The sequence below is a fragment of the Canis aureus genome, chromosome 1, assembly GCF_053574225.1.
Source record: "Canis aureus isolate CA01 chromosome 1, VMU_Caureus_v.1.0, whole genome shotgun sequence".
Classification (NCBI taxonomy): domain Eukaryota; kingdom Metazoa; phylum Chordata; class Mammalia; order Carnivora; family Canidae; genus Canis; species Canis aureus.
This window is the reverse complement of record NC_135611.1, coordinates 79,867,814-79,881,019: the sequence shown is the minus strand read 5'-3', so window position 1 is coordinate 79,881,019 and position 13,206 is coordinate 79,867,814. Positions and strand designations below refer to the sequence as shown.

Sequence of the window (13,206 nt, the reverse complement as noted above, 5' to 3'; positions counted from 1 at the left end):
AAAGGCAAGACCTCCCAGTCTTCTGACCAGAAAGAAGGGCATATCTATTTTCTCCACCCCAACAACTACAGAGAAGTGGAAAGAATAGTGACATAAACACTGTACTCATCACCTAGACTCACCAGTTAACATTTTGTCTTCTGTGTGTGTGCTGAAATCTTTGAGAGCAAGAGGCCATCATGATGACGGCGTACCTCATGATACATCAGCATGCATCTTCTATGAACCAGGGTATTTTCTTATATAAGGATGATACAGTTAACACATATCCAGTGTATTGTTTGCACTCCCACTCCAGTTCACAAAATGTCTATGATAGCACTTTTTCTTTCTAGCAGTTTTCCCCCAATTGATAACTCATATTCACAGATATCTTTGTGCCTATGTCTCTGCAGTCTTCTCTAGGGTAGAACAGTCCCCATACTATTACTTTATTTATGACTTTGGTGTTTGAGAAGAATCTAGACCAGTCTTGTGGCTTGTCTCACTACTTGGATTTTTCTGATTATTTCCTCCTGTTTAGATTCAGGTTAAATATTTTTAGTAAGAATAGTACTGAGGTGCTATTGTGTATACAGTTGTATCCCATTGTTGGTGAAGCATAGTAATCTGTGGGGTGATGCTTTGACAATGAATCACTTGATCCCCAACAACTTTTTACCCATGGGTTTTAGCCTCTGTTGATGCTATTAATACATTTGGAGCGGTGAAGTGGTACATTTTGCATTCTTTTCCCTTTTAAATTAATACTCTGTAAAGAAGAACTCTCCCTGCACACCCACGTGTGTATGTGTGTGTGTGTGTGTTTATATGGACGGACTTCTGGATACCTTTTTCCATTGATAGCAGTCACTATTCATTGTTTATTATTTACCATGCACTGTGGTAAGAGTTTTATAAGTACAATCTCATAGATTTCTCCCAACACCCTTGGGATAGATTTTAAAACTATTCCCACTTTTTATTTGAAGAAACTGAGCCCCAGAAATGTTAAGTGACTGGCTCTTACTTACATAGATGGTAATAATTCCAGCTTGGTGGCTCTGATAGCCTCTTCATTATTGTGCATCACTGAGTGCCATTCAGTATCTCCTTTCTCAGACTCAGTCCAGCCCCCCCACAGACAGGGTCTTTACTGAAGGACATCTTCACAGTTCAGAGATTATAGATACCAGCCCAGTCCTGGGCTGTCTGCTGGGGTTATTACCCCACTTCAGAGTCTGTTGTCTCCTCTTTCCTGGGTCCTCATTCAAGGTCACTGGGTCCCCCATTACTTCTCTCAGCATGGTATCTTCTGGTTGGCTGTAGTCACAGATGCTCCATACACCCATGTTGGCCAGTGGGTGCAAGAATGTTGTGAATTTGGGAGTCATTCCCTATTCCCTGACCTCAGAATGCCCCACAGCCCCACCTATTTTCTTGGGGTACCATGGACCCCACTCCTGGAAACTCTTTCTTAAAATGTGTTATAATCTAATACAGTTATTATTCTTTATGATGCTTAAATTGTCTCAAGTTCTGCCAGTCATGACCCTTTCTAGTTGGGTCGGTGTCCTGCTTGTGATTCCCTGTTTATTTATTTATTTATTTTATTTATTTACTTTAAAGATTTTATTTATTTATTCGTGAGAGAGAGAGAGAGGCAGAGACACAGGCAGAGGGAGAAGCAGGCTCCATGTAGGGAGCCCGACTTGGGACTCCATCCCAATTCTTCAGGATCATGCCCTGGGCCAGAGGCGGCACTAAACCTCTGAGCCACCCGGGCTGCCGTATTTTTTTTTTTTTTTTAAAGATTTTATTTATTTATTCATGAGAGACACACAGAGAGAGAGACACACACGCAGAGACACAGGCAGAGGGAGAAGCAGGCTCCATGCAGGGAGCCCGATGTGGGACTGGATCCCGGTTCTCCAGGATCAGGCCCTGGGCTGAAGGCGGGGCTAAACCGCTAAGCCACCAGGGCTGCCCCTCCCCATTAGTTTAGATAGCTTTCTTACTCCCTGGCACAAGAGCTAGCAGGCTCACCATGCACCCTTTTTTTTTTTTTTTTTTTTTAAAGAAACCATGATATGACACTAAGTGTGCTTATTGCTACTGGGATTGTCCTTGTTCTGAGAAAGATTATGCTTTTTTTTTGTTTTGTTTTCCTTTTTAGGAATTTTTTGTGGTTGATAGCATAGTAGAAATGAGAATAGTGGTCAAGAAAATCTCTGCCTGGGGGGGAGGGGAAAAAAAAGAAAAAAAAAAAAAAGAAAATCTCTGCCTGGTTTCCTGGTGGAATTGTCCAGAATTGCTAGGGATATGTATTTACTGAAGCACTGTACTTACTCTGTTCCTGCTGATCATTGGCCTCTCAAGTCTTGTTGATCAAGCAGAGTTGGGGACATTTGATTAAAAACAATTCCTCTTTGGGGCACCCAGGTGACTGAGTTAGTTGTGTCTGCTTGGGCTCCGCTTGTCCTCTTGGGGTCCTGGGGTTGAGCCCCAGTCAGAATCAGGCTCCCTCCCTCTCCCTCTGCCCCCCTCCTCACTCCTGCTTTTTCTCTCTCAAATAATTAAATAAAATCATTAAAAAAAAATTCCTCTTTTTGCAGAAGGACAACATTTCAAGACATTTCCTGTGAACTTGATTTGCTTGTGGGTCCTTTTCTACACTTTGTTCCAAAATAGAAACTGCAGGGAAATAATTCTTTGTTACAGAAACTCCAGTAGAAGGCTATTAACAGAATTGAGGCTATATCTACCACCTCATTGCTGTATATTTTCAGAAGTAATTACTGGCTATTTTTCAAAATTAAATTAATTATCTTAATGGAATGCTTACTTGTCTAAGTTTAAAGTTCATTCCATTTTAATGTTTATTCTCTTGAATGGCCCATCAAGGGAACCACCAAAAAAAATGATTTTTATTTTGTATTGTGGTTAGAGATAAGAGAGTGTTTTGGGTTTTCTTTTCTTTCTTTTTTTCCCCACCTTTTTAAATAAGCAATCAAAGATAGTAATAGCCTAGGGAGCTCAGTGAGAAGAGTTTTTCCAATATATGTATCTTTCTCAATAGGTTTTTTCTTAGTTATGGTTACAGAGTGTATTTTATTTTAATGTCTAATTGGTACTATGGTCTGTGCCCTTTTTTATTTTTGGCTTTTTTTTTTCTTATAAAGTCATTTTTAACTTGTTTGTAATTAGATGGTGATTTGTCTTAAATTATTTCAGTAACAATTCAGTGTTGAATTACGTACTCTTAACATATATATCTTTTCCTTCTGTCTTTAAGAAACAAGAAGTTTTACATTTCTTGGCATGACTGTAATAAAGTAGTAAACTTTGCAGGTTAATTGCTCTGTAATTAACGTGGATGGGGTGGAAACCAGAGAGAGGAAGATGCCATGGGGCATCTTCAGCTTGTGTTGCAGGGCAGTCCATTAGGGTATGCTACTCTCAGCTTCTGGAATAAAATCTGGTGAAACTGGAGTCTTCTCCCTGGGAATCTGCTTTTTGAGTTTTCCTCTGTTAATGAGAAGACGTGACAGAGATTCTTCTTTGTATTGAATTGTTGAATGTCATTTGAAATTTGATAGAAGCCATTTTATTTTTAATTGAGGAAAGGGTGGAGTTCAGTTGATGGTGACTCACTGCTTTTATTTGAAGATTAAGATGGCATCTTCCACGTTTGTATTATTGACTAATCAGGAGGCATTATCAGTGTGCATCTGCCACTTACTTCTAGGATCGTTTCTAAGTGTGAACTTATAAAGAAACTTAAAAATGACCACCTAATAATGAAAGTGGTGTATTTCATAGATGTAAACATTTTAAAATGTACTAAATCATTCCTGTATGTCTCACATTTTTGTCATATATCTTTTGGTGACAATTAATTGCGTTTTTATTTTATAATCTTATATTTTAAACACTTGATAAAGACTACCCTTTCTACCAGATGCTCTCTACTTAGTATGCTTTTTTTGTTTGATATTTTCTATGTATAGTCTGACTCATGAAATGGGTTCACGGAAGCCCTTTTTCATTCTTTTTTCTCCTAAGTTCAAGGCATGTTCCACTCACCAACTTGACTGTTATTTGGGTGTCGCCATTCTTTAGATCCGTGAAAGGGCCTTTTCAATTTTGGTATAATAACATGTGAAAAATTAAAGCTTCAGGGTGGCATCCTAGAACAGAAAAATGGCATTAGTGGAAAAACTAAAGAAATCTGAATAAAGTCTGTAGTTTGATAAATAATGCACTAGCTTAGTATTTAGTTTTGGTAATTTCTGTGGTTATGTAAGATACTAACTTTAATGGAAGCCAGGTAAAGGGTATATAGGAACTCTGCTTCTGTATTTCTTTCTCTCTGACATACATGCAGACATAGGCAGTGGAAATTAATTTATCAGAATCTTTAAATGTATGATCATATGATCAAATAGTGGTGAGTTAGGTGCCAGGAGTGCCAGTGAAAGACCAAGGGAGTCCTGTGCAATCGTAGAAGTGTGGGATGTGTGAGAGGCCTTTGCAGAACAGGTGGAACATGAGGTGAGCTGGGATGGATGACTACAACTTAGGTAAAGGTGAGGTTATAAGAGATAAGAGATGACATGAATTGAGGGGAACAACATGCCAGTGGTGATGCAGGATGAATTCAAGTGATCTAATGGAGGCTTACTCTAATCAACGTATGTATGTTAAAGGGTCTGATAGGTATGGTGGTGGTAGAAATATAAGGAATTATTTGGGAACTGATAGACTCTGGTGATTCAGGATGTGGGAGCACAGAAGAAAGACAAATCGATGGTGGCCGATTAACTTGGGCCAGCAGAAGTTACCTAGGGCATTTGTATGAAACATTTTTGTTGTCACATAATAATAATGCTGGACTGCCAAGTAGAACTGTCTGGCAAGAAGTTAGACCAGGGCCACCAGAGCATTTGAGGGGAGCAGGTTGAGGACTGTTCCTCTTTAGTGAGCAGGAGAAGAAAACACCAAGAAGGAAAGCTAATAGCAGAGCATTCAGACAAGTAAGAGAGGCCTCTTTGAAGCAGGCAGAGTGAAGTCTCAGCAAGGAGAGTGTACTGTCTGTGGCTGTGTGTATGTCAGAGAGGGAGAAAACTGTAAAGTCTTGAAATAATTGCAGTGTGGTCACCAGTTTCAGGAGAAGGGGCTCAGAATCTAGATTTTTTTTTTTAAAGATTTTACTTATTTATTCACAAGAGACAGAGGCAGTGACACAGGCAGAGAGAGAAGCAGGATCCATCCATGCAGGGAGCCCGATGTGGGACTTGATCCCGGGACTCCAGGGTCATGCCCTGGGCCAAAGGCAGGCTCCAAACTGCTGAGCCACCCAGGGATCCCCAGAATCCAGATTTAGAGAGTTAAAGAAAGAGGGAATGTGTGTGTGTGTGTGTGTGTGTGTGTGTATGTATGTATACAGAAGGGGCTTCCTAAGAAGTGGAGAGAGCAGATTTGCACTAGTTTTTAGAGAAGTTTGGCTGTGCAAAGTCAAGGACACACACACACACACACACACACACACACAGGCCAGTAGCTGAAGAGGGCAAAAGAAGGTTATTTTAATTAAATTTAACAAACATTTATCAAATGCCAATTATGTACAGGGCACTGTGTTGGGGGCAGTGGAGGACGCACAAAGTGATTAAAATACAGTGTTTTCTCCCTCCTGAAAAAGTGCTACGTTCTTTTGGCGTTCACTAGACAATTCATCGTAAACAAAATCCTAGGGATGCTGGTATCCAGCTGGCTGGCAGAAGGACAGAATCAGTGGCAGAACAGTTGAAGGTGAGGAAGAGCACTGCAGAATCAACAGCACTGAAAGGAAGAGGGAATGGAAAGCTGACACAGCCTGTGTAGGTGGGGCAGGGTCTCGGCCTCAGAAAGATGGCCAGAGAGGAGAATGGGAGAAGCTAGTAGTGCCAGAGCTACTTGGAGGTGGAATAGTGAGGCTCTCCAGAAGTCTCTACTGTGAATGGCATATGCAACAGACTCAGGTTTTTTTTTTTTTTTTTTTTTCCTGCCTTTGAAATGTTCCTGGTTGCATAGAGAAATGAAGATGAGAGTGCTTATTTTTTTGTCCTGAGAAAGAAAAATGGAAGTGAAACACCTGGATCACCAAAGGAAATGCTTCTGGCTGAGGCTTTTTTTTTTAATGTCTAATAAAATAAATGCACATACTTTGGGATTGCCCAGGTATTCTGAGTCTCAGTGCTTGCAGGTAGCTCAGGTTTGCGTCAGATGTAGTCTCACAGAGCTTAGAGTCTGGGAAGGATGATAAAAGAAGACACATTTGCAGGCTCTTAATGAATGCTTTCCAATTGAACTTTGATCTGAGGTACAAAGTGGATATGTGCCTGACCCATAGACATCAAGTATTAGGAGATTTAGAAGAGAAAGGGAATTCAAACAGTTTCTGGTGATTCCAGTTGAAAAGGTTCTGAAATAAATTTGCCATGTATTTACCTAAAGGCCTTGTTTTCTTCCTAGACATTTTTTTTTTTTTTTTTTTTTTTGCGCATTTAGGAAATAGGATGGTGTGCTCATACTTCCTGGTCACCACTAAGTAACAGTACAGAAAGAATTATGAGCATGACTTTGGCTCCTCAGGTGGAGCAATACACTGTCTTGAAGCCTGCAGTTAGTGCTTCACAGGACTGTAGGGTGGGCACGGGCTGGTACAATATCTGGATCACTGCTCCAATTTGTCCATTTTATTGATGTAAACTTGCTTTAAAGGTGTTAGTACTTTATTGACTATATTTTAAGTGCATGTAGCCAGAAAATAGTTGTAGGTCAATTGGAGAAAAGAGCTAATTAATGCTATACTTTGACTTTTATAGTCAGACACAGGAAGGACGTATAGAGTGAAAAGAGGAAGGAAATAAAAGTCATTTGGGGAGAAGAAAAAAATACTTTTTTCTTTGAAATATTTTCTTGAAAAGAAAAAAAAAAGCCTTTCAGGATCCTTTTTCTCAGTGGAAGGGAGCAGCATACGCAGTCCTACCTGGAAAGAGTCTAGAAAACTGTTTGGCTGTCATACGGTAGACCTGACAAGTGACTGACTTGGAAGCATTAATTAAAATGTAATCACTGCAAAAGTTAGTCTGAGAATTCCTCAGCACTTGTTCCCCTAGAACAGGGTTAGGCAGAGTCTCCGGCAGAAGGGGGTTCCGGTGGGTGAGGGTATTAAACTTCCTGTCATCTTGTTGCCTCCCCCTCCCACCTCCCCACTCCTAGGAGGCCGAGGAGGCTGCAGGGCCTGCCCAGAGCCTTTCCTGTAGCCAAGCGTGATGCGGCCTCTGCTGAGGTCAAGCACTCCCATTCCAGCCTCTCAAGGGCTTTCTCCATGTGTTGCCAGTGTGCTGGTAAAAATGACTTTAAACTCTTGTCAGCACAGTTACTGGTGCATGCATCACAGTCCCACTCAGATAAACCTGTCACAACAGCGAGGCGGCCGCTGGAGAAGAGTGCAAGGGCAGGCCTCTAGCTTTCCATTCGAGCATCACTAAACGTGCACAGAGTGCCCAATTATTTCAGCATTATTGAGCAAGCCTACAGGAGGACCCCAGCCTTGCTACATTAGATTTTCTTTAGTAATTTGCTCAAGTACCGCTGAGGACACTTAAAGGGCTTAAAACGGTGGCTGCAACCGGTTTCCTTTTCTGGGTTGTTAATTCAGGTTTTCTCTTTCAAATTAACTCCCGCCGCATGCTGTGCAGCGGTTCTGGGAGAACTGTTTAACACTAATTTTCTCAATTTTCAGCTTTTTTTTTGTTCAACATAACTACTTTAACAGTTAGTCACGTATATGTTTTGATTAGAAATGTAGGATAGCGAGGCCGTATGTTTTGGAGAACAAAATACAGACATTTTGTTGGAGAAAGCTGAGTTTCAGCTATTAAAAGTTACTTAGCTAACTTTACTATGTAAAAATTAAAGTTCCTTACAATATGGTGCAAAACCCCCAAATCTAAGTAAAAAAAGAGTATGTCTCCCCTCTACATCTCCCTCCCTCCCCTTCTAAAAAAATCTATATAGAAGGATAAATCTTGTCCTTTGTGGGTGCTGAGTTTTCCTTGATCATTTGCACCTCTTTTCTTTTTGGTGGCTGGGGGATGGGGCACGGATACAGGGAACAAGTTCAATATCTTTGTCTCATTCCTCACAGCAGCAACAACTCCAGGCCCAGCATTTATCACATGGACATGGTCTGCCAGTTCCTCTGACCCCACACCCTTCGGGGCTTCAGCCCCCTGCCATTCCACCCATCGGGAGCAGCGCTGGCCTTCTGGCCCTGTCCAGTGCCCTGGGAGGCCAGTCCCACCTTCCAATTAAAGATGAGAAGAAGCACCATGACAATGATCACCAAAGAGGTGAGTGATTCTTTCAAGATGTCAATCCGCTGTTACCTACCGGCCAAGGAGGGTAGGTTCTGGATAACCATTGTTTATTCTGTCTCTGGATTTAATTTAACCAGTGACTACACAAAGGATTTCCTCTGGAAGGTAAATGAATTATTGGAAGCGTTTTTTTCCCCCAAATGATCCTCTAGTGGTTGGCAACAGTGAATGCAGTCCCCAAAGGCAAGGGGTCTGGTTTCCTAGTTATTGCCTTTGATCCCCAAGACTAAATCTGTAATACAATCCCACAGTGCTCTGTGTTTGAAATAGCAAGTGGCATTAGTGGCTGATTTTGACCTATTCTGTTTTGGGGAAGGGCTCACTGATAAAGACTCACTTGATAACTTGACAGAGTCAGTTATTAGTTATAAATCAGATCAGCCTATATGGTGCAATAAAAATCTCTCAGGTAAGAAAACAATTTTAGTAGTCTTAGTAATTGAGAGTGCAGCCCAAATTAATGAAATCTGTTGGCTTTAACTACCTCTCTCGCACAGGCTGTCTAGAAGCATGAAATTAACTCATTTCTTCCTATAAGAACGACACAATTGTTTATGCAAGTAATTGATTTGAAGGACAGTTGTGCTCCCTCCAGATTGGTTTCCTCCCTCCATTTAAAGTATATGATGAGTTCAGAGTTATTTTGATGTGACCGTATGTTTATATGGTGCTTACTAATAATTTGTATTAGCCAGTGGCAGAAAAGCAAATGAAGAAGTCTCTCCCCGCATTCTTTTGTGGGAATTTAGTTAGCACATGGGTGGTTCATTGGTTAGAAGGGTGTGGTTATAATTAAAACCTCATATCTACTCTTGTTTCAGTGTCATTACCATGAATAATAACCTTGTGTAAATGATTTTATCACACAAACATGAATTTCCCATCTCTGATGTTGGAAACTGTAGTATTTCCCATCCAGTTACAGTAATGCTATGACGCAGAGCTGAAACATGACTGTGAACACTTTTATAAGTGGACAAGTTGATAAGGAGTATAAATAATCTGAATTTCCAGCTTTGGTTTCTAAAATTGTGTCAAAGGTAGATTGGCACCTTGTGGATCTGGTTGAGTAGTATTAATAATTAACTTTACTGCAAAGATGACATCTGTGCCATTTATTATTTAGCAGAGATCAAGTTTGATAAATACATGATTTTATGTAAACTAACTGGTACTTTTCTTTTTCCTTCTTCCCACCACCTGTATTGCTGCTGTTTTGCCTATAGACAGAGACTCCATCAAGGTAGGACTCACATTCACAGATGAAGGAATTGAATGGCTTAACCGTCTCTAAATGATTTGAATAAATCTAGTGACAGATTCTTTGAGATTTACAGAATGATTTGGTGGGTTTTACCAAATGGTTAACTGTATTTTTGACTACTTTCAGTTAAGTGGTTGAGATTTTTGAAAATAGTGGTCTCATTTTTCTGTCACAATTGGAGTTTTAGACCAAGATGGAACTCCAGAAGATCTGGCTCACATTGCGTATTTTATGTCTTGCTATGTGAGGAAGAATAACTACCCTCCCCTCCCCCTCCAGTTAGCCTATGGCTGTAAGATAAAAATGAAAAGTAGATAAATTGATTTATAAGAAATACACATTAATCTCGTCTTAGAAAACAGTTCCATCCTACAAAACTCCCTAAGATAATGTATAAAAGCATTCCTCTCTGCCAGAAGGAAATTTATTTATTTATTTAATACCATCTTGTTTTCCAGGAGAGCAAGTTATTCTTAGGTTTTGCATGTCTTTTATCTGCCTCTGTATCACTTTATAGACAAGTTGTAGGGAAAGAGGAAAAGTATTTAGGGCCTAATGATTTGGATGTGACTGTGTGATACCAGAATGGGATGTGCTAAGGATGCCTGAATTTATAGAGTAAGCAAACAAGAAAAACAGCCTACCATGGCAGGAAATGAGGAAAGTATGAAAACTGCTTGATCACTTTTGAGCCAGGCACAATGTAAAATGCCACTGTGCTATGCATAATTGCCTATCTATATGTGCTGTATTTTGTAAAGATTAGAAGGACAAGGCAGTTCTCAAGCATTGGCCAGTGCACAGATGCTGTCGATTCCTTTCCTTGTGTTTAGCAACAATTGTCTTGGAACTTAGGCAGTTACATTTCTTGTAGTTTTTAATGAAGTTTTGTGTATGAAGTGTATGAATACTAAAATCTTTCCCTGGAACCATCTGTGCTATCACTTTGAAAGCCTCTTTACTCCTTGCCCTTTTTTCCAAAACCCTTACATAATGGAAAATAAAAATTAAGTGTATCTATTTTACCCTTCAAGAGTCTTTGTAGTTTGAAAGGGCATCTGTACACCCGTAGAAATGTCAACATTTACAATTGGAACTGCACACACTGAATTATTTAATTATGCTTTTACAGTTGTGTATTTTGTTGTGTAATGTGCATATCAATACCCAGATTTTAAAAAAAGCAATTTTGAGCTAAGTGTTCCACACAGGTGTGCTTAGGAAGTAGTAAGTAAATGCACTGACCAGGATTAACTGATAGCAGCCCTTGGAAAAGCCTGTCTAGTTATTCTGGAGCCAATAATATAAACATTCCCTGCCTTCTTATGATAAATACATACCTTTAGGCAGGCCAGTGAACTAAACAAAAGCCTCCCCTCTCCTGCCCCACTCTCAGAAGACTGAAAATATTTATACTCCAGTGCACACTTTTGTGTCAATTACATTTTATATTCCCTTATGCCAGAGCAGGGTGTATTTTGAAATCATCTATAATCATTCAGGATGAGTCTGGGAGTAAGTGTCTATATAGCTAGAAGCCAGGGGGAAAACAAAAAAGAAATAGAGGTGGGTGATTTAGCCTTGATTTATTATGGAATGGTAGCTATAAATAGATGTTTCTGTTGGGTATAGTTCTCAAGATTTGAAGTTGTGTCAGGTTTGGGGCTGTGCTGCGGCTTTGCAAGGTGAAACAAGTTTGCTAATTTTCGTAAATGTGTTCTGTGATGCTCAGAGAAGCAGTTAGTTGCTTGTTCCATTGATCGTCCTCATCCTCCCTTAAGTGGCTCCTGGTTAAGAGGGGCTTTTTATGATTGTCTGCTGTGTGACTTGAGATGGTTTTTATCAGCCGGAGCATGCCAGTTGCCTGCAGCTGGAGTCAGGCTTGTATGAAATAATTTATTCATGCAGGATAATGCTCCTTAACATTTAACAGGTAATGAACGTGACATAAATTTCCTTCTTGCTTTTAATTTTTCCCTTTCCTCTTCTAATGTGCAAACAGGCAGCTCTGGTACTCTAAATAATAAGTAATTTTTGGCCATCTGTCAAAAGGAAATTTCAATACAAATTTAAATTAATGGTGCCTGAAATTTTTTATAGCTCCTCTAAAAGCCTCTAATGTGCAGAAAATTCTGAATCTGCTGGTAGTAATTAGTGTTGCATGTAATGAGGATGTGGGCTATGTTATACAGCCCCAGTGTAACATTTTGATATGGTAGCAAAATTTTGATTTATACAAGGTTGTGGATGGGTTTAATTGTGAGAGACACTTTAAAATGTTTTCTTGACGTTACAGATTATTAAACAGGGCAGATTTCAGAATAGCTCATAAAATGTAATTTAAGCGTACTGTAAAGATTCAGGTAATTAAGGTGCCTTTACCTTTTTAGGTGTCAAGTAAAATGAGAGGAATTCACTTGTTAAAGCCCTGGGCCTTTTTCTTCCTTTTCTTTTCTCTTCTTGGAAGTTCTGTGGCCACTAAACCCACATGCTATTGGCTTTATTGATCTTGTTTTCTATAGCTCCAGTAGCCAAGTTTATTCCTAAGCCTTTTATTTACAGACCTGTATCTGAAGTTTTTCAACAAGGGGTAGAGAATATAAATGTGGACCTAAGAGAAAGCACTCTGGGAGCCCAAGAATCAATTTATTTGGGGATGAGAAACCAGAATGGTGTGTATTTTAGGCGGTTGAGGTAAACATCCAGGGGACCTGCTTGTCATTTGGCTATCTGGTAACTCCATGTGTCTAAAACTAAGCCCCAGAAACGTGGACCATGATCCACTCTTATCCTTAGTGGTAGGTTGGAAGACCCAAATTTAGCTGTCTCAAGAGGTTCCTTGAAATGAGGCTCTTACCCCTCTCTCCTGACTGGGGGCCTTCTCACCATCTACTGGTACATCTAGTACCATTTCTCTCATCCCTTGAAACAACATAAGCGAAACTAAGGAAACATTTTCTGGGGTAGTAGAACCTTCCAGTGCTGAAGTAGGTTGGCTGGTTCCAAAGTGGGGACAGAGCAGTCATTTCCACATGCTACCAGGAGCTGCCTCATTGTGGTCATACCAGTTCATGAAGAGAAGTCATGAGATTCCTCACATCACTGGTCATTCTCATCGGAGTGGCTGATGTGAGGATTATGATTTAGAACTGTGAAGGCCAAATTACCCAAAACTTCCCCTGGAATTTGAGGTTGAGAAATTATGACTTCCAAAGGTCTATACAATTCTAATATCTTCTAACAAATAATGGATACCCAAATAAAGACCAGCTTCAAAAGAAATAGCAAAATTCACCATCACTATTGATAAGCTCCATGGCCCCTTCCAAATTGATATTATTATGCAAACTTTATTACTTCGTTCGTCCTTTTAATGTATAATAGATATCCTGTTTGTTTTTTGTTTTTTGGTTTTTTTTTTGATCCCAAATGCAATAACCCCCTTGAGTCAGCCATGGGAAGGATTTGCCTATTTTATTTGTAAAATAAGTACGTTTTTCATACATAGTGGTAGCACTTTTACTTTATTATTTC

At 39.8% G+C, this 13,206-nt stretch overlaps 1 protein-coding gene across 14 annotated transcripts in view; it reads left to right on the top strand.

Moving 5' to 3' along the window:
- Positions 1-13,206, top strand: part of LOC144318745 (transducin-like enhancer protein 4) — a 142,065-nt gene that overhangs the window by 64,083 nt on the left and 64,776 nt on the right. For 7 of the 14 annotated variants that reach the window (XM_077906085.1, XM_077906023.1, XM_077906045.1 and 4 more), the window contains 2 exons: positions 8,180-8,381; positions 9,635-9,651. In XM_077906085.1, coding sequence (XP_077762211.1) covers positions 8,180-8,381; positions 9,635-9,651 — 219 coding nt within the window. Of the gene's footprint in view, positions 1-8,176; positions 8,382-9,634; positions 9,652-13,206 lie in introns of all 14 variants that reach the window. The other 7 variants (XM_077906014.1, XM_077906075.1, XM_077906066.1 and 4 more) reach the window with 1 other exon arrangement.